Source organism: Patagioenas fasciata, chromosome 13 (assembly GCF_037038585.1).
Source record: "Patagioenas fasciata isolate bPatFas1 chromosome 13, bPatFas1.hap1, whole genome shotgun sequence".
NCBI lineage: Eukaryota > Metazoa > Chordata > Aves > Columbiformes > Columbidae > Patagioenas > Patagioenas fasciata.
The window spans coordinates 15598536-15623803 of NC_092532.1; the positions used below are offsets into that span (position 1 = coordinate 15598536).

The 25268-nt window shown below is 59.9% G+C and overlaps 1 protein-coding gene across 7 annotated transcripts in view; it reads right to left on the minus strand.

Annotated features, from left to right (window-relative positions):
• Positions 1-2595: 2595 nt before the first annotated feature.
• The window catches only part of RIPOR1 (RHO family interacting cell polarization regulator 1), a 32929-nt gene continuing 10256 nt past the window's right edge, over positions 2596-25268 (minus strand). For 3 of the 7 annotated variants that reach the window (XM_065848211.2, XM_065848212.2, XM_065848208.2), the window contains 21 exons: positions 15301-15427; positions 13003-13152; positions 12609-12687; positions 12309-12332; positions 11659-11712; positions 10645-10797; positions 10495-10558; positions 10369-10412; positions 10051-10176; positions 9692-9840; positions 9348-9477; positions 7552-8355; positions 7160-7299; positions 6615-6789; positions 6320-6455; positions 5988-6149; positions 5690-5848; positions 5146-5342; positions 4982-5065; positions 4590-4680; positions 2596-3561 (listed from right to left, as the gene is read on the minus strand). In XM_065848211.2, the coding sequence (XP_065704283.1) occupies positions 3464-3561; positions 4590-4680; positions 4982-5065; positions 5146-5342; positions 5690-5848; positions 5988-6149; positions 6320-6455; positions 6615-6789; positions 7160-7299; positions 7552-8355; positions 9348-9477; positions 9692-9840; positions 10051-10176; positions 10369-10412; positions 10495-10558; positions 10645-10797; positions 11659-11712; positions 12309-12332; positions 12609-12687; positions 13003-13152; positions 15301-15401 (3120 nt within the window). In that variant the 5' untranslated portion in view covers positions 15402-15427 and the 3' untranslated portion in view covers positions 2596-3463. Of the gene's footprint in view, positions 3562-4302; positions 4367-4589; positions 4681-4981; positions 5066-5145; positions 5343-5689; positions 5849-5987; positions 6150-6319; positions 6456-6614; positions 6790-7159; positions 7300-7551; positions 8356-9347; positions 9478-9691; positions 9841-10050; positions 10177-10368; positions 10413-10494; positions 10559-10644; positions 10798-11658; positions 11713-12308; positions 12333-12608; positions 12688-13002; positions 13153-15300; positions 15428-16953; positions 18645-18670; positions 19431-21207; positions 21625-25268 lie in introns of those variants that run through there. The other 4 variants (XM_065848209.2, XM_065848210.2, XM_065848213.2 and 1 more) reach the window with 4 other exon arrangements.

Here is a 25268-nt window from a genome sequence, read left to right on the forward strand (position 1 = left end):
GATCATGAGGAGGTTGTTGCTTTGCTGTGGTTCAACGCAGCCTACTTAGCTGCTCAAATAATTTCAGAGTGCCCTAGTGAATGCCTTAGAAACATTATTTCATACAAGCCTGAGATATGGTGAGAGGTCCGACTTTTGAGGCTGCTTAAACTGGAGATTGCCAAAGTACAACCTCCTAAAAATGACGTGGCATAAAGATTTAAGTCATCTCTTACATGAAGGCTGATCAGAGCTTGTGACTTTCCAAAGTGACAGCGTCCGCTTGGGATCATTCTGGCTGGTGGGTACTCTTGGTGTCACAACCTGGGCAGCTGCCCCAGCCCTGGTGCTGTGCAAGAGGAGGTGAGGTTGGCTGATCACTTATTTTGTGCTGATGATCTGCGGGGGCTCGGCAGGATGCTACTCTGAGACCAGCAGTTAAAAATCAACACTGCAAAGCACTCCAGAATCCATATGCCACCCTTTAATTAAAAAAATCAGTAGATGGGGAAAAAGAACATCTTTCCTAAGCCAGAGCACATGGGTAATGTAAGTGTGACACAGACACCCTCCCACGGGCTGCAGCTTCTACAAGAAAAGCAAGTAGCTGCTGAGCACAAGCACATCGCTACGAGAGCAAGATGTTTGAAGCACTGACAGTGATTTGGCTGACAAACGTGGTGCTGGCACACTGTCTCCTTTGAAACAGCAAACATGCTGCCACAAAATGCGCTCTGCGGTGCTGCGTCTGTCCGTGTGTGCTGTGAGAGCGGCTCCTGGGGAGTTCAGCCCATGAAATGGTGCAGTTCCTGTGCAAGGACTGGGGGAGACATCAGGTCCCAGAGGGAAGAGCTGAGTCCCCTGCGTCCTTTCAAACAGCTGCCTGTTGTGATTGTTGTCCTGCTCCGCCCCAGATCTCAAATAAAAAAAAAAAAAAACAAGCAGGATTCAAACTGCAGTGAATGCTTTGAATGCTGTACAAAAAAACCAAGATTTTGGGTTTTTTTAAGTTTCTTCCAGTGAAAATGGCAATCCTGCAATTCCAGGTGACCTGGCAGTGTCCGTGGGGTGGAGGTCTTTGGTGATGCTGGCACGGACTTATTCAGAGCAAGGGGCTGGGCAACTGATTCCTAAATTAATCTGTTTGGAGGTTTTTCCTCAAATGTTCTTAAAGCCACAGAAATAATGAGATTATACCTTGCTGTTCCAGGAGCAGAGTCATTTTGTCCTGCCTGCCTTGGCAGAAGGCTGCTTCCCTGCTCTGATCTCATGGGGAGGATACCCACGTAGGTGAGTGTATTGAATTTGTGGCTCTGGCCACTGGATCACTGGGCTGTTTTTTATTTCCAGGAGTTATTCAGGGGAAAAAGAATCTAAAACAAATGTATAAGATGTCTGGGCCACTTTCCACTTCTCGAGTGCTCTTGTCCACAGTTGTATGTGCCAGCTGGGACCCACATCTCTCGCTGCCTACAGCTGACAGTGCGATGCAGTGCTTCTGGAGAAACACTGCTCTTCCCTCCTGGGGCTTGTCCAGCCCTCAGAGCAGGTAGAAGAAGGCTAAGATTGCAGCGATGCAGCACAGTGTCCACTGGTTACCCCCTTCCCACAATCCCATCTGCAGATAAAACCACATCCCAAAGTGGTTACACTGCGGCGTGTCCCTTGGGGACATGCCGTGCACCACGATGTCATGAGCACGGTGCTGCAGGCTGGCTGTGGTAGTGGCATTCTGCCAGAGCCAGCCCAAAAGGCTCTGCTAAATTGGGGAAAAAGGAGGCTGTAACCTGCTGGGACTTGCTCAGAAACCCCAGGAAGCACTGATGAACGGACCCTGCTTGTCCTGGGGGCCATAAATCGCCAGCTCTGGCACGAGCAGCCAGTGGCACCCCAGGGCAGTGCCATGGGGGTCTCTGCTTTTGTGGCTCTAACTTACTCCCCACTCCCTCCCAGGGCTGTAAGGGCCATTAAGATGATTAAGGGGTTGGAGCAGCTGTCTTTAGGAGGAGGCTGAGAGAGCTGGGACTGTATAACTTGGAAAAATGAAGACTGGGGGGTAAAGAAGACAGAGCTGGATGCTCCTCAGTGGTGCCCAATGCACCAAACCAAAACTGAAGTACAGGGGTTTGAGTTTAACTTCAGAAAAGCTTTTTCTCTGAGGATGGTCAAGCACTGACACAGGCTGGTCCATGAAGTTCTGGCATCTCTGTCCTTGGAGATACTCAAAACCCAACCAGATGTGGACCCGAGCTCTAGTAGACCCTGCTTTGACCAGCAAGGAATGGATGAGTATTTCCGAAGGTCTATTCCCACCTGAGCTTTTCTGTGAATCTTTGATTTGTCACGACTTGGTGACAAGACGTGCACCAAGAGGTGCCAAATCATTGAGATGGATTAAAAAAAACAGTTCAGCTTCATCCCCCAACTTTCTGGACCCCTGTTTGGGGCTGGGCACCATGGTGTGTTCCCACCACAGGTACAGAAGACAGTAGAAAGCAGGGCTGTTCCTGGGGCAGCCCTGGTTTCGGTGGCTCACTGGACTGGGCACCTTCGTCTCAGCAACTCCTGCAAAGCTCTTGCAAAAGCCAAAGAAACACCCGCACAGTGACAACATCACTCATTAAAGGTTTGTTTTTATTTCTGGTTTAAAATCAAAATTAGTTGTTCTCTGTAATTACATTATATATAGATTTATAGAGACCTTATAGAAAAGAATTTTTTGCTTTTGTTTTTCTGCAAAAATCTGTAAATAAAAAATAAAATAAAACAACAACAACAAAAAAAGGTGGCAGCTTCTGTCCATCCGTCTGTCCGTCTCTCTGACGCTCCTCCTGCCCCTGCCCTCCACAGCACTTCCCAACAGATCAGGAAAGGCTCTGAGCTGGGGCCACATCTTGCTACGCTCCCTACAGCCACAGCCGGGGAGGGACAGGAGCACGTGGAGCTGGAAAGAAGAAACGCCAGCAGAATATATTAATATCTCATATTTCATTTTATTTAAGTCCTGGAGGCCTCCAGGTAGCAAAGGGCAGCAGTCCCCACAGCCCACGCAACTCCTGGAAAGAAACAGCGTGGTGGTTTCCAAAGTGCAGGTCCTTCCAGGACAGGGCACGTGCCCTCGAGCAAGACGAAGGCAAGAGGAGGCAGAGAAATCCCAACATCTCCCTGCCGCCGTGGTCCCAGCAGCTGTAGTGGACAATGGGGGCCAGGAAGGGTGGGCTCCCCGTGTATTTTAAATAGCAATCAGAGGGTGGGATGTGCAGCGAGCCCCCCCTGCCCAGGGGTGCGTACGTGGCACCCCGCAGGGCCAGGGGCCAGATAAGCGGTGCTCCGTAAGGCAGTGTGCGGCCGCGGCGAGCTGCCGGCGGGGGTAATACTGCGGTGCGGGAGTTGCCGGGTCCCGGCCGGCCCCAGGCCATGCAAGTCCGGGTGGCCCAGCGGTGCCTTTGCCCCCGAGAGATGGTGGGTGGGTTTGCGTGTTGTCTCAGAAAGCTGTACTGGCCATGCTGGCTGGTGCAAAGATCCTCGGGAGGCTGTCCAGGGCCTCCTCCAGCCGCCGGTGAGCTGATTTACCATCTTCCCCTGCAAGTACATACACACCATGGTCAGTGAACCAAGCTGCAGTTCTGTCCCCTGCTCATCCCCTGCCACCTTCCCCAGCCTTTCCAGGGAAACGTGGCTAACACTCAGCAGAGCTGAGCTGGCGTGCTACAGCCACAGAGCGGAGATCTCTCTTGTCCTCCTTAGCACACCCTTGGGCAGGTCCCAGCTGGGATCCGGCTCAAAAAGCCCCCAGAGCTCCTGATTCAGATGTTGCAAATCCTGTTCTTCAGCTGCCTGCTGTGCCCACGCAGGGCAAGATCACCACATTTGGCGTGCAAGAGTGCTGGCTTGTGGAGAGCCTAACTCGGGGCAAAGGGGACCAGGCTCGGGGCTTTGCTGGCTCCAGTGTCTCAAACAGCTGTGCACATCTGCATGCACTGGCACGGGAATCCCAAGGGCTTCCCCAGAACCCCCAGGCACACGCAGGGATGCACACATCCACACTACAAGCTGGCTCTGAGATCTTCACCCGGCACTCCCGCACACAAATCTGCCTGCAGCAGCCATCCCCAGCAAGAGGTGGTGACATGGACGATCTGCCGGGACATGGGACACAAGGTGCCTACATGTGCCGGGGTGCCACGGGGATGGGCTCTATGAACAACCAAGACACACAGACTCCAAAACGTGACATGGCTGACAGGCTCTAAGACGGAGACATTCGTGAGCAAAGCGGCAGGAGCAGGGACAGGGTGACGAGGACGGCTCACGTGTCCCAACCTGTGCAGCAGCTGCCACGATCTGGAGGCCTAGAAACCCACTCAGATGGTTCTCTCTGTGCCATCTAGCAAATAACAAATAATAACCAGGCTCAGTGTTCTGTGGCCACAGGACGCTTGGCCCTTGCTGCCCGCTGCCAGCTTGCTCTTGCCCAGCAGAGCTTGAGGCACGATAAGCTAGAGTACACGGTGTAGGCAGGGACCGGTCCAGGACCCCACTCCCACAGGAGATAGCGCTTGGGATGCCATGGATGGGGAAGGAGCAGAGGGAAGCAGTGAGACACTCACCGCATAGCATCAGGCTCTGCTTGGCTGCCTCGCGCACAGGCTCCTTGTCGGTTTGGCACAGGTAAACCAGCTGCTCGATGCTCTCCTTGGCCTGCAGGAGAAGGGACAAAGGGGTGAGTGTGGCTGGCAGGACTGGCAGCAGGGACACAGCCCAGAGGGAAAGGCAGCACAGGGCACTGCAGCTCTATGGTGCAGGAAAGTCCCTCATCCTGCTCCCTTCCAATCTGCTTTCCTGCCCTGTCCCTGCTGGGTTCTCCAGCACATTTGGGGCTCCCTCAGCAACTCTCTCCTGGGAGAAGGCTGTGCAGGTGTGTCCAGACTTGCTGACTACATGTGATTCCTCTTCCTCTAGAAGATGCAGCCCTGCCACCTCCTCCCCATGTCTCTCTCACCTTCAGGCAGCCCAGCGCCGCACACCCTGCCACACGTGTCTGCACCTCCTCATCCTCCAGCTGCTCCAGGTAGCACACGAGAGCCTGGGGGAACATGGAAGGGGTCAGCAGCCCCAGGGACTGCAGCACCAGCCTACCTTGTCCTTGGCTTGCCCAGCACGTACCCGTTGGCGGAAGCGGGGGTTTTCTGCCAGGCTGCGGAGCTGGGCCGACACAGCGCTCACCACCTTGCTGTTACCTTCCACAAGGAGCAGGCTCAGTGCCTTCAGTCCCTCCTTCTTCAGGCGGCCCTCGGGCACACGCTTCAGGGCACGCAACACCACATCCTGGTCGTCCGAGTTGAGGTTCTGCGCCAGCAGCGCTGCGGGGAACCGCCAGCTGAGCCGAAGTGCAGGGAGCCCAGTGGCACTGCCCGCACACCCCTGCTGCCACAGGGAACCCATCCCTGGGCACCCCACACCAAGCAGGGGTGGCCCCACACAGGGTGCCAATGCACGGAGCTGCTGGGGCACCCACACCAAGATGCTGGGGACCTACAGCAAGGAGACAGGGTGCTCAGGAAGGCAGCGTGGGAGTGGGCTGTGCACCGGATCACACCTATTGGCCCACCCCAGGGGTGGCTCACCCCATGGCAGGTTGTGGTGGTACTGGTGGCACCCTAAGGTGATGCTCTGGCACCCCATGCCAGGGTCTCGTGAGGGCACCCACCTTCCTCTGCCAGCTCCATCATGTAGGTGTCGAGGACCAGGGCGCCAAGTGACTCAAAGTGGCTCCAGTACTGGAAGATGGTGACCTGCTCGCCCTGGGTGCTGCCAGGCCGCCGGGGCAGGCGCCGATTCAGCACGTCCTCCACCAGTTTCACACACACTGTGGGACAGGGCTGGGGTCAGGGTGCACAGCAGCTATGGCCACCCCTCTGTGGGGCTCCTGGCACCCACAGGTCCCCACTCATGGTCACTGAGTGGGGCTGGCAATTCTCCCCAAACACCCCTGGACATTGGCTCACCAGTATCAGCCAGGCCAGGGTGCCGCTCGCTGATGGGTGCTGCGTACTGGGTGCTGAGCACCTGCAGGAACCGCTCCACGGGGCAGGTGTAGATGTTGGGTGTCTCCACGCAGTGGTCCCAAAAGGGCAGCACGCCCTCCTTCCGTGTCGAGAACTGCACCACTGTGGGGACAGACACTGTCAAGCCTCCCAGCAGCCATGGCAGCGGGCAGGTGATGCCTGCCCTCTGTCTGGCACGGCCATTCCCTGCCCAGCCACGGAAACAAGGGGGGACCAGGCCCCGCACATCCCCTGGGGTGGCATGGACAGTACTCTTGGCTGCATGTCCTTACCATCAGCAGCAGAGCTGGCTGTTCCCGCTCGCTCCTCTGTCAGCTGGCACACGATCTCCAGCACCTGAGCCTCCCGCAGCAGCCTGTCTAGGGCGTACATCTCCCGGCACCGCAGGGGACCGAAGGTGCCAAGCTTCTGCAAGACACAGTCACACCAGGGACCTCAGGGACAGAACTCAGCAACCACGCCACAGCCTCCATGCTGCAGCAAGACACCCATTGAGGAGGCACCCACAGCCTAGTCCAAGGCTTCCCTCCCCAGGACATCTGCCACCACACTCAGCCCTGTACTCACCAGCAGCAAGCGGTTGCAGTTGTTGAGGTGAAGCACCAGGGCCTTATCCAGGAACTCGTTTCCGGTGCTCAGGGGGTCGGTACTGGCCTCAGAGCCGCTGCACAGGCCCATGTCATCTGCCCCTGTCTCGCCAGCGCTAGGGGCCCTGCTGCCGCGCCGGGGTCTGCCAGCCCTCCTGCAAGTGAGGAAGAGATGAAGACAGCAGGTCAGCATGGGAAACCTGGACCTGACCCTTCCCCACCCACAGGGTCCAAGTTTCTGTAGGACCTACAGTATCACAGCATCAAGGGTGGGCAAAGGAGCAGGTCCTGTGGGCACAGGGCATGGGGGCTGCCTGCCAGCCCAGCCCCCATGGAGAGATGCAGGGTGGCATTGTACCACCAGAAGGGCCAGATCCTGCTGCTTCTTGAGCTGGACCTGCCCTGAGCTGTGATGGGCTGGTCTAGATGTGCACAGGCACTCAGGGAGAGCTGGGCATCCCCCATCCCAACTGTCCCAGGGCCACATCCTGCCCCTTGCCCCATCCTTCCAGCCCCACTGTGCACCTCTCGTCTTGGAGAGGCTCCTCCTCAGAGCCCTCTGAGTCCTCCATGTCAGAGGTGTTGAGGAAGCTGAAGCTCTCCAGCGCATGCTCCACCGTCAGGCTGATGCTGGAGGCCCGGCTGAGGAAGACGCCTTGCTTCTGCTGTGGAGGAAGGCAGGGCGGGGTCAGATCCTGGCTCGCCAGCCAAGACAGCTCCACCACCCATGTCCTTGGGCACTGCCAGCAAGGACAGCCCTGTTCCCATCATCCCAGGAACTGCCATCAGGGATGGACCTTTCCCCATTGTCCCCAGGCACTGCCATCAGGGATGTCCCTTCCCCCATTGTCCCCAGGCACCACTATCAGTGATGGCCCTGTCCCCATTGTCCCCAGGCACTGCTGAGAGCCCCTCACCAGCAGCATCTCCTCCAGGCGTTTGAGCTCCCGTTCCAGGGGCTGCAGCTCTGGGAACTGCCCCCGATAGTCTTCCAGGGCTGAGCCCAGGAGGCCAATGGCTTCCTCCAGACCCGAATCCACCACCTTCCCCCGCGGCACCTCAGGGATGCCAGCAGGCAGTGATGGGGCCAGGACAGGCCTCTCCTCCTCGGGAGCTTGTGCCAGCACTGTGGGGACCCCGGTACCACAGCCACTCTGCGCAGGCTGCTGGTTCTGCACTGGCTCAGCCCCGCTGGCCTCCATCTCACAGGTGGTGGCCCACACCACAGCGGCACGGGGCTTGGCCTCGGCCCCTCTGTCCTGTCCTGCTCCAACAGCTGCCACTGAGGCACCAGGCAGGGAGTCCGTGTCCTGCTCTTGCATCCCTGTGTCCTCTGGGCTGGGCTCCCAAGGGCTCTCCGCAGCCTTGGTCTCCATTGTGGCATCCACACTGGCCTCGCTGATGTGACTCAGAGTCCGGGAGTAGGGCACATGCCCATTGGCCACTGTCTCCTTATGGCTGCCTGGCTCCTCCGGCTGGCTCCCAGTCGGGGGAACACTGGTGCCACCAGCCCCAGGCCCAGCCCCAGCCTCCTCCGGCTGCTGGGAGAAGGAGATCTCGATGGCAGGGGCGGACGCCTGCACCTCAGGCTGCACGATGGGCTTGTGTGTGGCATGGCGGGCACTGCCAGACAGCTGGGGGCTGGAGGAGTCATCCGAGGACTCGGAGGAGATAGACCAGGCTGTGCCGTTCTCCAGCTCCTCCTGGCGCCGCAGCATGTTCTGGAGAGGGAGGAAAAGAAGATGAACCTAATGAAATTCAGCAAAGGCAAGCGTAGGATCCTGCACGTAGAGAGGAACAACCCCATGCACCAATACAGGTTAGGGGTTGACCTGCTGGAAAGCAGCATTGCAGAGGAAGACCTGAGAGTCCTGGTGGACAACAGGTTGACCATGAGCCGGCAATGTGCCCTTGTGGCTAAGAAGGCCCATCCCCAGCACCAGCTCATGGGGAGCAGCACCAGCTCATGGGGAGCAGCACCAGCCATTACACCAAAGTCACAGCATTGGTTCACCACTGCTGAATCAGTGCCACACCAGCACTGTCGCCCCAGTACCATCACTCCAGCACCACACCAATGCCACAGCACAGAACACCAATACCACCAGTGCGGGGACACAGACAAGCCTTCTACTCACTAGTGCCTGGCTCTCGCACGAGGGTGCGCAGATGAAGTGGGACCAGCCCATGCAGCCCCAGCTGCCCCAGCTGGAGATTGTCTCCTCAGGGTCAGCCAGACCCTGGCCTGGCAGGATCAGGCCTCTGGGCATCAGCGAGGGCTAGTGAGTAGGAGACAAGGAGTGGCTACGGCTACTGCAGGATGGCCACAGCACTGGACTAAGCTACTGGCCGGCTCCAGCTCTTGCACTTACGCGGCCCTGCTGCGGCCATCTCCCGAGCTCGGCTGAGGAGACGTCGCTGCAGGAGCAGCTCTGAGAAAGCTTCTCGAAGAGTGTCTCCCGAAAGATGTCCAGTAAGGACCAACCATGCTTGTTGGCCGCCCGCCCCGGGCTCTTGGGCAGAGAGAAGAGGAGCTGTGAGTGCAGGAGGAGCAGGCACCGGTACCAGGAAGCCGTGGCCAGATGGCTGGAGAGGAGCTGCCCACCCCATGCCCAAGCTGTGCTGCCCTCTGGGATGTGGCCTGGGCATGTCCCTGCATGGACCCCTCCATGGGCCACCTCGCCCGAGCAGCCCTGCCCAGCACCACACTTACATAGAAAGCCTGTTCCCGCAGCGATGGCGTGTCTGGCGGGCTCTGGTTGTAGGTGGAGAACCTCTTGTTCACCGTGGAGGCCTTGTTGACGCTGCTCGCTGCTGAGGGCTGGTCGTCCTTGTCGAAGGGGCTGGAGAGGAGAGCGGGGAGGTGAGGGGTGTGTGCTCAGCCCTGCTCTGCAGTGAGGAGGACACCAGGACCCCATCCAGTCCAGCTCTGGATTCCCATAATGCAGCCCAGTTTGGGGATGGGAGAGAGCTCAGGGCAGGCCACTTCTTGCCACGCTGTGTCAGGTGTCCCCAGCCCTGCCATGCGCTACCAGCAACACCTGCTGAGATACTCACTTCCAGGTCACCTCCAGGCTGAGTTTGAGGGTGCCCAAGTCGTTGATATCCACAGCCACTACCTGGGGCAGAGCCGCAAAGAGATCCTTGGTCTCACAGGACACGTTGCCCACCACAACATGGTTGGCCAGGCTCTTTAGCTCCGTCACCTGGAGAAGGAGAGAGAGGAGATGATGAGATGAATCTGTGGGCTTCATCTGCTGTGTGCATCCCTGCTGTGTGCCAGGATGCCACTACCACCAGACAGCCTCTTCCCACCCCAGCGAGGGCCAGGTTTAAGCGAGGGCCTGGAGGAAAGCCTGGCTGGGATGCAGGGTGGCAGCTGGCCCACACCATCCCTGCCCCCTTCTGCACAGTACCTTGATGGAGAGGAACTCAGTGACGAGGGGCAAGAAAACCATTTCCTCGCTGTCCCACACCTGCTTGCTGTTCACCTCGATGCGTCCTCGCAGCTTCCACCGCTGCCGCCCGTACTTCATGAAGATCTGAGGATGCAGAGATGTGGGGTTGGGGGAACAGACAGCACTGGGGTGGTGGGTGCTCCCTGCGCATCCCAGGGCATGGGCTCATCCCGCTCACCACTGCTACCTGCACCAATGACCACCCGCCCTCCGCCAGCACCCCAAGGACCAGAGGGCAGGAGAAGAGCAGATCCCAACCTGTACAGTCCCACCAACCTCATACTGGTCACCAGCACAGAGCCGGGCAAAGCCTGCCAGTCCTGCAAGAGAAGGCAGAGGGGCATCAGAAGATGGCAGGCAGGCAGGCAGGCAGCAGGCCAGAGATGGAGCAGGACACATTACCTTTCATTCGGACGTGGAACTCGCCCAGCTGGCTCTCCAGCTCATTCTCCAACAGGCACATGTTCTGGGGACAGACGGACAGACAGCACCCATCAGCAGCCACCCATGGGACCCCGTGCCCTGCCTGCCCATCCCAGCCAGCTGCCTCACCTCTGTGTATTCCTTGTAGCCCTTGCTGGCCTCAGCCAGGCTCTCGCGTGCCTCCCGGCTGCCTGGCGAGCCCGTGCTGTAAGCCTTGACCATGTTGTGGGCTCCATCACGGAGCCGTCGCTGGATGCAATACGCCTCGTAGAGCTCATCTATCTGCAAGGACAGGCCCCAGCTGCAGTGAGGGGCAGGGCAGGGGACAGCAGGACAGTCCCAGTGCTGCACCCAGGGAGCCCCAAGGTGAACCCATGTGACAGTTCCACATCTCCTGATGAAATCCTTCAATAGGGCAATTGATGGCTCTTTAGCACCTTTTGTGCCCCGTTGTGCTTGTCCACACCTTGGTGCCAAGGTGTGGACAGTCCCCCCACCCCAGGGCACGGTGACTCCAGCCATATTCACCTCCGTCAACTGGGGAGGCAGGAGGGACCCTCAGTCAATAGGGTCCTCAGTCAAAGAGGTGTCCAGGCCCAGAGAAGCCGAGAAGCTTCTGGACCAGCTGGTAATGACCACAGTCAGATCAGACCTGACCATGAAACATGGCCCCTGCTGAAGCCCTTCCTTGGAATGGTCGTCTCAGAGCAGCAGGTCTGAGGCCAGAGGCCTCCCCTGAGATCAGAGATGCCATCTAAGGAGATTTCCTGGGGTTGAGAGCCCTCACCTTCCCCTTGGTGAGTCATTTTCTTCTGGATATATCCTTGAGTGAGCCCCTGCCCACCACAGGCAAGCAGTTATTTCCTTGTGGGGTACCCTTGAGTGAAAGAGGCCTCTTGTTTTTGTGAATGCATGCATACTGGGCATCCCCATTATTCTTATGTGGTTGTACAGTAATTATATCCTTGACTGGTATCAGAACCCGTGTTTCAAATGTTGCCAGAGTGCTGAATAATTTTGGATAAACCCCGTTTCTATTTGGTTTTCTTTGCTAAATGGTTCTGTCTAGAATAAAATCTGTTTGGAGCATGCCGAAATTGACTTTTGGGGTGTTTCCATGACAGCCCGCTCCCCAGCTCTCACCTTGCTAGCATGAAACTCCAGGCGACGCAGGAAGCGCTCGATTGACTTCACTTGCTGGAAAAGCAGAGGAGATGGAGTGAGTGGCAGCCCAACCGCTCTGGAGCAGAGCCGCAGGTCGGGATGTGCCCTGCTGTGTGCCTGTGCTGTGGCTGGGACAGATCCCGGTCACCAGCACCTTGGGAGGAGCAGGGTGGCAGCAGAGGAGAGGCTGTGCTTGCACCCATGTGCTACAGCATCATCCAGCCTCCCCTGCTCCAGGGGGTCCCCCAGGAGACAGGTCAGGCTCTGGGGTGCTTTTCATTCAGCCTCAGAGCTAGGCCAGGCCACCCTAACCAGAGAGTTCGTTTGAAAGAAGCAGGCTTCAAACCCCTGCCTGCCTCTGCTTCACCCCCTGCCCTGCCAGTCCGCGCAGGCAGCACCTGTCCAGCCCCACAGCCCCCATAGCCCTGCCCTCTGCTCCTGGCAGGGCCAGAGATGGTGCCAGGAACCTCAAAACCCTGCCCAGACCCACCCTGCCCACGAGCCCTGATCCCACCCCGCAGGCACTCTGCTGTGCTGCGGACAGAACAAGCAGAGAGGGGGCCAGCAGCAGCACATCCCAGGCACGAGGATGGCGGAGGCAAAGGGCACAGGGCACTGCTCCCGCTTACCTTATCCAGATCGTAGAGAAAGCCCTGGAGGAGAGAGGAGAGGGATAAGATGCAGCACAAAGCCAGCTCTGCTCATCCAAGGAGACCCAGCACCTCGCACACCCACCACCCATAGCACATTGGCAGGGACAGGTAGCACCCAGCCAGGGCTGGAGAGTGCATGACAGTAGGACAGGAGCCCTGTGCAGCCCAACACCAGAGCCGGGGCTGGCCCCTGGGGCACAGATGGACCATGAACTGCCCCAGCCGTGCCCAGAACCCCCAAAGCACTGGTTCCTGTCAGGTCCCAGCAGCACTCACCAGGCGTGAATTCCTCTTGGACTCCCGGATCTGAGTGCTGAGCTTCTCCAGTTCCAGCTGGTGCACCTCCAGGTAGGCTCTGGAGGCAACCACATCACGGGGGTCAGGCTGGAACACCATGCCCAGGGCTCCTGCCACACACAGCCCGCAAACCAGCCCAGCATATGTGGCCCTGCATCCCCACTCCAGCACCTGGGCAAGGGAGCCCACCTGTGCCCTGATGCAGGACCCCATGCAGCTCCAGGACCCCAAGCCACTGTGCTCAGGAGACGTGGCATGTCCCTGCCTGGTGAGACCACAGAGCTGCCAACCCCAACCCATGTTCAGCTGTCCCTGTGTCCCTCAGGGGCTCCCTGCCCCCAAACATCCAGTCACGGGGAGCCCCAGCACTTACGTCAGGCCCTTCTTGAGAGCTTCGTACACCTCATCCAGGCGGTTGGGCTGAGGCACCTTGGGTGGTGGGGATTTGTGAGACATTGAGAACATCCTACTGACCCTGGAGCCAGTCTTGCGGGAAACAGTGGGGGTGAAGGGTGAGAGGTTCCTGGGGAGAGAAGCAGGTAAATCAGGGGTGGTTGGGGTCAGCACACAGCACCGGGGTCCTCCTGGGTGCCCCAAACTGCTGGGCACCCTGTCTCAAGGCAAGGAACTCTGGGATGGAGGCCAGGTCTACCCAGACCTACCTGCCTGTCCTAGGACTCCCCAGCACCCTGTGTTGCCAGGGGCATGGAGATGATCCCTGAGGTCTGGGCACTGTGGCAGGGTGACACATGCCACCATCAGCTTGCTGCCCTGTCACCGTGTGCTCCCAGGGACAGGCAGGGATCCCAGCGGTGACAGCATGAGAGCACCCTAGGGACAAGCAGCTCTGTCACCCCATCACACAGTGCAGCAACGTGGGGCAGGGACATCCTCACTGGTGCCTACGCCTCTCCAGATGTCACTAACCCTGCAGTATGGAGCTGCCGTCTGCCTGTTGCCTCCACCATCCCCACTGCCACCTCAAGGACCTCCCCCGGCTGACCTGAAGGGATGTCGCCCCAGCGCCCAAGACCTGAACACCACCCTTCCTGCCTTGTGCAATGGAGTCGCTCCCCAGCCTTGTGAGTAACGCCCCGCTCCAACCGGCTCGTCCCTTCCTCTTCCCAAAGCATCGTCACACCATCGGTGCCCAGGAGACACCCTGGGCTCCTCGGTTCCCAGTCACGAGCCGGACCTCCCATCCTGTGCCACTCTTTGCAGGAGTGGAATCATTGGTGCGGGAAAATGAATGTCTTGGCTTTGTCCCAAGCCACAGTGATGGGTAAGTGCTGACTTTCCACCATCATTCCTGTCTTCCAGGACCCCTGCAGGTGTCTCCCATAAGCATATCCCCACCAGCCACTTTGCCACGGGCATCCAAGAGTCCTTCCTCTTTCCTGTTCCCAGGTAAGCCTCTCTGACACCCCCAGATCATGACATGTTGGTGGCCTGGAGCGTGTCACTTGGCCCAGATGCTGGACAAGACCTGGGGACAGGAGCTGAGCAGGGCTGGAGGTTGGCTGCCAGGCATGGGGAGGGTCTAGCTGGGCTTGTGCCCACCCCATGAAGCTGCCCACATCCTGGCAAAGCAGCTTGGCACTACTTTCCTCAGCCACTTGGCTGAAAAAATGTCCCTTACCCGGCACCGGTGGGTGCACTGGGAGGTAAGGAGCCTGGCTGGGTGCTAGGAAAACTGATTAAAAGCATCAAAATGCCATAGTCCTGCAGCTCAAACATGTCCCCAAGAACCACCTGCAAGGGGGTGGCCAGGATTGCGGGATGGTGTGGAGGAGGGTGGCAAGGATGAGTATCGCATGGGGTGATTCTCACCGATGTGAGGCTCAGCAGAGAGGAGGAGGAAGGGTATGATGGCACCGTGACATTGCCAGCGGCTGGAGAGGGTGAGTAGGGAACGGCTGCTCCTCACAACACAGCTGACAGGCAGCCGATAAAACCTTTCAGCCACAGGTTTGAAATGACCTGGAGGAAACCTTGATTTATGCCAGCACTCAAAACCTGAAACCAGCTGCCACATGATGTCAAGGTGGCTGAGACACCAAGCTTCAAAGCCACCCCAGCTCCTTCACTGCACCCATTAAGCATGATGAGGTGGTCACCAGGAAGCTCGCAGGAGCAGGCTGAAGCACAAAGGTGAGCTACACCTGTCCCCTCTGTGCTAGGCTTCAGGCCAGGCATGAGGAAGAAATTTTTTATAAGGGTGGTGAAACACTGTTCCCAGGTTGCCCAGAGAGGTGGTGGATGCCCCATCCCTGGAGACATCCCAGGCCGGGCTGGACGGGGCTCTGAGCAACCTGAACTGGTGAAGATGTCCATGCTCATGGCAGGGGTGGCACTAGATGAGCTTTGAAGGTCCCTTCCAACCCAAATTGTTCTATGATTCTATGATTCTGTGCTCTGGTGGCAGCAGCCATGGGATCCTCACCCTGCCTGGGACATGGCACAGCAGGAGAGTGGGGTGATGGACTCTGTCTCCCCTCTGCCCTCGATGATCCCTGCAGTATCTGTACATGCCCCGGGTACCACAAAGGTCCCTGTGGGAGATGCCAGGCAGCAGGTTGGGAAGGAGCCTTGGCATGTGCAGCACATCCTGCCACCACACCCAAGCCTGTCCCCATCCCTGTCCTCATCCCTCACAGCACCCATCTCTTACCTGAATGGCCGGTCGCCTGACGAGTTCACTCCAGCAAAGGACTGGCTCCTATTGATCTTGGTGACAAGGACTCGGCGCTGCGGGCGCACAGACAGTGACATCGTTGAGTGTGACCTGGAGGGTCTCCCTGCAGGGAACGAGAGAGCTGGGTCACCAGCAGCAGGGTGGGGAGACACATGCAAACAGGGCTGCCACCAGGATGGGAACAGCACCCAGGGACCAAAGTGACCATGGCACCCACGGGCTGGGGCAGACGCAGCACCCAGGGGACAGGACTCTTCCCTCCCTCTCAGCCCAGGCAGTGGGGACACAGCTCCTGTGCTGTACCCAGCAATGGCCTCAGTGCCCTGCCCTGGGTGAAGCAGGGTTCCGGACACTGTCAGCACCCAGCAGGGACAGACGGATGGATAGACCCCAGTTTGGCTCCCTGGGAGCCACAGGAAAGGGCTGATGCCCAGTGCCTTCCTGGACACGACCAGGGCTATCCCTCCACTGTGTCCCAGCCCAGACACCGTCTCTTGAACCCCACCTTGTCCCAGCACACGTCCCACCATCCCCCGTGCCACCCCGCTTGGGGGGGCAGGAAGGGCGCGGGCTGGAGCCGGCTCCCCAGCCCTTCGCTGTCTCCACGCTCACTTCCGCTTGCTCCAGCAACCAGGAGGGAAATCCACAGACAACAAAGAGTTCTGGAAAGTCCCCAGCTTTGCCAGGAGCTCTGTGTCTGGGAAGGAAAGGCAGAGCCATTCCCTGCCGGACCCTGGAAAGTCCGCGCGGGCAGCACGTGTCCAGCCCCACGGCTGCCGCAGCCCTGGCCTCTGCTCCTGGCAGGGCCAGAGATGGTACCAGGAATCTCGAAACCACTGCCAGTACCTGCCTGTCCCCACCATGGCTGGTGCAGTCAATGCCAGCCAGGACAGGGCAGATTTCTGAATCTTGGGACCCAGACCCAGTTGCCAACCCATGTCACAGGGAATATCACTACAGCCCTGGACAAGGGCTCAGCACAAAGCAAGAGCAGAGGAGTCTGGGGTTCCTCCTGTCCCTGCCAACACACCAAGGAGCCCCAGCCCACGAGGCAGCCATAGGAGCTGGGCAGAGGCTGCTGGATGTTCCACATCACTCTGGCCACCACTGCCACCAGCTCAGTCCCCCTGTCCCAACCAGGCCCCAGAGCCAAGCTGCAGGATGGGGAGTTAGGAGCTGCTGCGGATGAGTCCACACAGTGCCCAGCAGTCACACTCTGTGCCAAGGAAGGCCAGGCAGGGCCTTAGGGACACACAGCTTCCCCAACTGGCAGATGCCACATCCCTGGAGACATCCCAGGCCAGGCTGAATGGGGCTCTGAGCAACCTGATCTGGTGAAGATGTCCTTGCTCATGGCAGGGGCATTGGACTAGATGAGTTTTGAAGGTCCCTTCCAATCCAAACTATTTTATGATTCTATGGGGCCAGAGCCATCTCCCCGCATCTTTAGGAGTTCACTCTGCGTTTCCTCCTGCCCCCAGCACAGCTGGCAGCAAGCCCCCAGCCCCAGAAGCACCAGGGACGGTACAGGGACACAGGTACTGCCGGGGGTCCTGTCACCATCCCCACTCCAGCCCCCAACACAACACAGCCCAGAGCCCAGCTCGAACCGCCCCGCACGGCACACACCTGCTCGGCCGCTGGTGGGTGTGCTCTCCCCAGCGCTGTGCTCCCCGCCACCCTGCAGCCATGCTGCCACCGCCGCTGCCACCGCCGCTGCCTCCCCGGGCACTCAGGGATGAGCCGGAGCCGTCAGGAGTCAGAGGCAGCCCCCGCCAGTACTCTCCATCCCAGCAGAGCTGGGACACAGCAGGTCCATCTGGTCTCCCCTTAGTACTCGGGTCCCAGCCCAGAACCACGGAGCTGCTCTGCTGGTCCCACCACCTCTGTGTTATCTCCGTGCCAGCCCTCCAGTTTCCAGGACAACGCTGTCCCAATTAAGCTCATTAGGAGGAGCTGTAATCCCTGGTAGCCGGGCTGACCTGCAGGGCCTGGGCAGATTACCCTCTACAGGGCTCTTTAATCTACTCCCCACTGAGTGGGTGAGGCCCATGGCACCAGTGCCTGCTGCCCCAGCTGGGTGTTACAGTGGCTCATCTATAGGGAAAGCAGCCCTACAATGGGGCTCTCCATGTGTGGGGCAGGTCACAGCTCCTATGGGGTGAGTATGGCCCTGCCAGCACAGCCTTCTCCAGCTCACGTTGCTTGTCTGAGGGCATGCAGGGGCTTCTAAGGAGGGACACCCAGGCAGGAGCCTGCCCTGGAGAAAAGGGTACTGGGGGTGCTGCAGGGGAGAAGGATGCTGGGGATGTTACAGAGGAGGAGGATGCTTGGGGTGTTGCAGGGGAGAGAAGGATGCTGGGGGTGTCAGGGGGGAAAAGGATGCTGGGGATGCTGCAGGGGACCAATGCCCCAGCACAACTCCCCAGGAGCGTTAGAGTGATCCCCAGCCACTCACTCAGAGCCCTGAGAGGCTCCAGCAGCCACCTGTACCACGCTGGGTCATACTCCAAGGCACCTGGAGCTCCTGCACTGGCAGAGGGAGCAGTACCCTAAGCGGTAGCTGCTGACAGGACCATGTCCCTGCACTCCAACCAGGGACCTAGCTGATCCCAAAGGCCAAATCAGTGGCAGGGTGGGTGCAGACCGAAGTCGGCAGTGAGGGATGGTACAGTCCCAGCACTCACTGCCAACCAGCCTCGCACGTCGCCCTAGGCACTGCCAGGTCCTGCCAGCACCAGCCTGTCTGCTGTGGCACCCTGCATCCCCAGGGCTGGCACCCTGCAGGCCAGCTCCTGTGTCAAGACCCCAAACCTCCGAGGAGGAGGGGAACATCATGTTCCCGCTTTGTGGAAACCCCAGGGATGCTCGAGCCCAGCACATGGAGGCAGCCAGCCAGGTACCACAGGGCAGCACTGCCTGCACAAGGCAGGGCAGGCAGGGTGTGGGGGTCTCCGCTCCTGGCACGCTTGGCTCACGGGGGAGGAAAAAGCCCCGGCATGGTGCATTCCTGACATTACCGAGATAAGAGGTACCTGGTACCGCAGCAGCACGGCCAGCCCCAGTGGGGAGCAGCGCTCGGGGCACGCTTGGATGGGGCAGCCAGCCACTGCATCTCGCCCAGGGCAGCAAGCCCCGTGCCAGGCTTACCGGCACCAGGCAGAGCACTGGCACACTCGTATCCCCGCCACGGGCTGAACCCCAAGCACATCCCTCCCTCTCCTGTGAAGGAGCTACAGCCGTCTTGCCCTGAAGATCCTGCCCTAAAAGTCCATTCCCTGCCAGCCCCCTGCCCTTGATTAGGGCTGCGGTGCTAATGAAGCCACCACCCGACCAAGCTTTTCACCTTGCCGTGCCTGCGCCGCAGACCGCCCGCAGCTCTCCCGGCGTAGGAAACGCAGTCCTGGGAGTCTGTCCGTCTGTCCGTGTGTCCCTGGGCAGTGCTGCCCGCAGGCAGCGGCCAAGAGGGCAGAGCAGCCAGGTGTGAGCTGCTGGGTGGGGGGCACAGCAGGGGGTGCTGGAGCCCACCCTGGGGCTCTCCAGCCCGGCCGCTGGCTCCTCTCTCAACGCTTGGTGCTCTGGAGATGATTGGGATCCCAAGAATGCTGGTTGGAGCAGCGGAGGGGGCAGTCCGACCGGCTGGGTTGGTCCCAGCTGGTTTCTGTTTCCGACACTCAGACACCAGCCTCAGGTCGCTCCAGCGGGTTTATCAACAATGCCATGGTCGGAGACACCCCAAAGTGGTTCCCCCCAAACCCCAGCCCTGCAGCCATGGGCACTGAGGGTGTTCTGACCACCATCCCCAGCAATGTCACCCACTGGAGGCCAGCAATGTGCAGGGTGCCCAACTCAGCACCCTCTAGCACCCCTGTCCCCAGAGAGCAGCACTCACAAACCCCCGAGGGGCTACCCCAGGAGGCACTGGCAGCGCTGTGGCCCCCACACCGATGGCACTGCAGCCACCTCCCCAGGCACAGCGGGGTACCAGTGTCCCCCAACAAGGGCATGGCATGGTGGCCACGGGCCAGTCCATCCTGCCTGCGGTGTCAGTGGCAAGCAGGGGGGTCCCACCACCCCACACCAGCGGCACGATGCCCCCACCCCGGTACCCTTGGGTAAATGTCCCTTGGGTGCACGGCAGGGACGACCTCGAGAGCCTGTGAACCCAGCTCCCCCAGCCCAGCCACTGCATCCTTGTTTGCACAGCTGCGTCCTCGCTGCCAGAACCCAGGGCCATACCCCGGCCCCCCCGGCCCCTTCCGGCTCCGGGACGGCCCTTGGCCAGCTCCCAGCGTGGGCTGGAGCAGCTCTTCCCTCCCGCTGCCCCTCATCCCTCCCCAGCACACAGGAGGAACATGCGGGGTGGATGCCATGCCGCCTTGGTCACGGGGAGCCTGGGAGCTGCCTTTTCCCTGACCTCCACACTCTGCCTCTCCTCCAGGCACACAGGAACCCCTTGCCTGCCCCCCACACCAGGCAAAGAGGGGGACTGGCATTTTTTGGGAGTCGTATGAGTCAGTGAACGGCATCCCGGCTCCCCATGACTCATCTGGGAGAGAAACTCCCAGCCATGGGGTCGCAGCCCCCACCGGAGCAGGGGATGGTGTTGGGGGGCTGGATGGGTGCCGGGTGCTCTCGGCTCTGTGGTGGTGGGGGCACAACCCCAGTGTCCGCCTTCGTGGCCGCAGGAGGCTGGCTGGCTCCTTGGGCCGAGTGGGAGGGCGGCAGGAAAGGGAAGGAGCTGCGAATGGGAAGAATTGGAGGAAATGCTTATTTACCCCGCGGAGTGTCCCCGAGGAAGGGCAGGGCAGGGCACAGGCAGATACTCCTGGCTGGCTCCTCAGTGGGGGCTTGCAGCCTCCCACCCCACCACCCATCCCCTGGGCTCCCAGTTTGCAGCTAGAAGAGGATGCGAGCCTCAAACTGGGACCCAGGGAGGAATCTGCTATTGGGGATGGGGGGTTCCCCAGCACCTTGTTGAGCTCAAGCCCAACCTGTTTTTTAGGACGGTTCCTGAGAAACAGCCCAGGACCACCATGGTCCCAGTGAAGGTGGGACCCCACCACCACAGGTGAAGACCAAACACCCACGGTTTTGGAGGCCTGGGAGTGGGAGATCACCTCCATGCCCCCCTAGATGGAACTGCAGCCCAGCCAGGGGCACCAGATCCTGCTCCTGAGTGGGCTGTAACCCCTCTTGGAGGTGCTGAGCAGAAGACAGGGCTCTGACATGATCCTGCTGGGGTTGGCATAAACTTGTGAAGGTCCCACACGCCACCTTAACCCCCCTCCTCGTCTCCAGGATGCTCTGCTGGGTCCCAGTAGCTTCCCCAAAAAATCCTGCCTAAGCAACTTGGTCCCTGTGCGCGAGAGCAGCCCCAGGACCCCCAGTTCTGCCCAGGTCCCCGAGGGTCACGGTGCCAGGGATGTTCAACATGAAGCCAGGCTCTGTTTGTCCTCATCAGCATGGCTGCAGACAAGACAAGGGGGCACAAGGGGGAGAAAATCAATTTGCCGAGGAAAGCCACGGGATCAGGATTGTATCGCCTGGGAGCAGTGGGCAGTCATGGACCCCTCCTGCCTTGAGACACTGAGCCTGGGTCTCAGTGTGGGAAATAGCAAGGCTGGGCATCTGGTGGGTCCCATCCTGCCACAGACACCCCATCCCGACAGCCCGTCACTGCACATCATGGTCACAAATGTGTCCCTTGTGGGTGGCGGGTACCCACGTCTCTGGCCCCCCCTGGTTCCCCTCCCAGGGAAGCCGCTTGCCCAGCAAAGCCTCTCACGAGCCCGGCCACATCACCCAGGAGCCTCAAACAACTGGAGGTCCCTAAATTAAGAGCGTTTGCCAGGGAGCCCCGGTGCTGCCACTGCTCAGTACCTTTCGGTTTGCTGTTCATGGTGGGCTGCAGCAGCACATCCCCCTCGCGTTGGGGTCAGAGTCCCGGGCAGCGCGGGCAGCTGTGGCTCTCTCATGCCGTCCCTTCATCCGTCCTTCCATCCGCCCGTGTGCGGGGGCCCGAGGGCTCCCCCCAGGCAGCAGTCTCCTCCCACGCTTCCCCTGCCCAAGGGCTGACATCACTGCCCAGTGCCGTGACTCAAGGGCTGGGGACAGGAGGATGGGAGGACAGAGGGACGCCTGTCCCCCTTGGAAGGAGGAGACCCCACCAGCAACGCCTGCCCCAGCAGCAGGGACAGCACGGTTCAGTTCCCATCCTTCCCTCCCCACTGCCCCCCTGGGGAAACTGAGGCACAGGGGCAGGGGAGGGAACCACACTGCAGGTCACTGTGGTGCAAACCTCCCCCCCCAGCCCCTCTCTGGGCATCACAGTGTCCCCAGCAGCCCTGCGAGCCCTACCAGCCTCATGGAGCCAACCCCATGACACTGCTCCCCTCAGCGCCCCTGTCCCTCTGGCACCGAGGGCCGGCCACGAGCCCGGGAGCAAACACCAAACGCACCACTGGCCCCAAGCTGCTGCCGGTCCCTGCTCTGGGGGGACTGCCCCCCTGGGGAAACTGAGGCACAGGGGCAGGGGAGGGAACCACACTGCAGGTCACTGTGGTGCAAACCTCCCCCCCCAGCCCCTCTCTGGGCATCACAGTGTCCCCAGCAGCCCTGCGAGCCCTACCAGCCTCATGGAGCCAACCCCATGACACTGCTCCCCTCAGCGCCCCTGTCCCTCTGGCACCAAGGGCCGGCCACGAGCCCGGGAGCAAACACCAAACGCACCACTGGCCCCAAGCTGCTGCCGGTCCCTGCTCTGGGGGGGATGCTCTGTGCACAGCCCCTTGCCGCTGTCCCTGCCAGCTCCACTGCAGGCAGGCACAAAGCCGTGGGCAGCCGAGACTCACATCACTGCGGGAAGCTGTGCTGTCAGCCCTGCTGCTCACTTCTGCACTGCTTTTTTTAAAAATAATATATGTATATATAAAACCACCATGGCTTTGCTGTGCGCTTCCCGTGGCTGAAGAAGAGGTGGTGGCACAGGGAGTCCCATGGCATGCCCGTGAGCACCCTGCAACACCCAGCACCTGTTGGGAAGAGGGTTTCCTTGCTCAGATGTTCCTAATTTGTGTCATCTGGTCCCCACAGGGGTCCAAATCCCATGGGGCAGGGACATAGACCCGCTTGACCTCCATGCCAACCCCTGTGGCATCTCCTGGCCCCACAACTCCCTGGCAGAAAGCACAGGGATGCCCTTAGCAACCAGAGGACCCTGTGGCACAGACGTGCCCTCCCTTCCAGCACTGTAGACCCCTGCATAGGTCCTGGTCCTGGGGCACCCAGGCCTAGCTCCACACCCCAGCTCTAAAAGAGGAGGCTGGAGCAGCCAGCCCATCCAGGCTGGGACCGACTGCCATCACCACGTCACCGAGGCAGGAAAAGACACCTCCCTCCCAGGCTCCTTTCCTGTTTGGTGCTGCTTTTAGAGCGAGGTCAGGGCAGGTTCAAGAGGAAAAGCATTGGGGTAGAGACTTGGGGGGGTGTTCACAAATATGGGGATTCCCAGACACAGATAACCCCCTCTCTAGAGGGTGAGCCACTTGTGGGGCTGCTTCCCCAGCCCAGAGCTGGTTCTCTCCTCGCTGGTTCCTGCGCAGGATGGGGTAAGCACACCGCAGGGGAGAAGCACATGGGGCTCCTTTGTAAGGTGGCACGGCTCCCCCACCATGGGCACACACACATGTGGGTCCAGAGCCAGCCACGGCCAAGCTTAGTGAGCTGGAGCTTGCAGAGGTGTTACCAAAGAGCACTGTGTCCCAGGAAACCCCCTTGTCCTGGTATCCAGAGGGGTGCACAGCACCAGCCCCATTGGGAGAGCAGATGGGGGAAGAGCTGGTGAGACTGGGCTGTCCCCAAGCAGCATCTGGCAAAAAAAACCACCCCAGCACTGGCAAACAGAGGTGTCTCGTCTCCTACCTGCCTGCAACCTCCATGCCAGTGCCATGGGCATGGAGGGGAGCCAGAAGCCCAGCATGCTGCAAAGCATGGCCCAGGGGGACCCACCTCCATGCCAGCCTTCAAGAACTTGCATGAAGATCATGTCTGCTACCTTGCCCAGTCAGGATGTGCCCCTCAGCCAGCCCCTCACCAACAGGCAGAGTCCTGACCCAGCGGCTGCCACGGGCAGGGGTCCACTGCCCAGCTTTTCACTGTTTGTGGCTTCTCCCCATGGGAAAGCATGGCTCCCGGCACCGCCTCGGGAACAACCAGCCTTCTGCAAAGCCTCTGCCGCGCTGGCAGCCCTGCAGAGCCAATGCCCAGCGCACGGCCAGGCAGCATGCCTGCAGCCACGGCCCATGCCAGCTCGTTTGTTCTCATTAAAGGTTAACGAGAAAGCCACGCTAAAGCTGTGTGGAGCCCCAGCGCCACACAGAGTGAAGGGACGTCCAGGCTTCCCTGACAGAAGGGTGACTGCCAGGCTGTGCCACTCGTAGGGACTCTAGCTCTCCGTAGTCCTGCCTGCGACCCTACCAAGGGCTGCGGGGCAGCCAATGTGCAGACAAGCTGCCTGGCACAGCACCATCCAGGGCATCACCCACGGGGAGATCACCAGGAGCAGGTAGGAGGGGGGTCAAGCATTCAAAAGGTGGTGGAGAATGCCGGAGGAGGCCACGGGCACGTGGTGTCAGACATCTCTGAGCACCTTGTGGCACCCTGCACGGCACTCGGCAGGGCTTGCCAGCACAGGGACACCTTGCCAGGGGAGGGTGCAGGAAGGGCACGAGCTGAGCCAACACCGCCAGGGCCTGGGTGGTAATTGAGTTAAATGAATCTCTGTCCCTGGCCTGGCTGTGGACGGGGTGCAGTGAAGGGGACAACCTCACAGCCACCGGTCACCTCCACCAGGAAAGGGGACTTCCCTGGGTGCTCACCATGCTGGCTCAGCACAAACAGCCACGGCAGCTGCCTCTGCTCCTCCTACACAGCAGGGACATGGGCATAACATCCCAACCGCACCCTTGTTGGGGGCGTCCCTGTCATGCCATCCTCTCACCAGGCCTTGGGAGTTGTCCGGAGCATCCCCACTCCAACCACAACAGCTGAACATGCAAATAAACCCCTCCATAGGCAGCTGTGCTCAGACACACATGTACAGCCATGGCCAGTCCATGTGCAGGCAGAAGAAAACTTCAAACAGCCCAGGAGGATGTTGCCACTTCCCTGCCCTCCGTGGGACACAGGACTGGCATCCCAGGGACCCTGTGTTCTGCCAGCACCAAGTCCTGGGGAGGTTCCCCAGCTGCTCCCTGCTGGCCCTGGGACCACCAGCACCAAGGCTGCACCCACCCAGCATCACCCAGTCCCCAGAGAAGCCACCCACCCCAGGAGCGCGCTCTCCTGATGCCACCAGCACCAAAGATCAAGGTGACGAAGAAGCTACTTCAGGTTGTTCCTAGACAAGCAATCCCTGGAAATGGACACCCTTGCACAGCTGGGAACATCACCACAGCTGGAAACATGGCACGAAAGGGCACAGGCCAGCCTCTGCAGGTGCAGAGCGAGTGGATATGAGTGCCAGCATGTAAGCACCAGCCTGGTGAGGGCTCTAAGAGCTCCTGGTCAATGGGGAGAGCTAGGAGCAGGCAGGAGATGACAATTGTGGCAAAAAGTCCCAACATCATGGCTTGAAGGAGAACCACGGTGCATGGCCAAGTGACTCGTGGCCAGACCAGGCCCAGTTCCAGAGTGGCAGGTGGTCACCCTCACCACAGTGCAACAGCCGACTCCTCTGACTTTATCTTTTGCAGAAACCAACAAAGCCAGCTACAAAAAACTCTGACAGCCCAATGCTGCAGATGATATGCGGATGTTTTTTTCTGCAGGGCTGATGATCCGAGGACTGGAGAAGGACCAGCCCTTGTGCCAAGCCAGGCTCTACCCGCAGCCAGGCTGGCACCAATACCACCAGAGGGGCTGGGCACCCCGCATCCAGACAC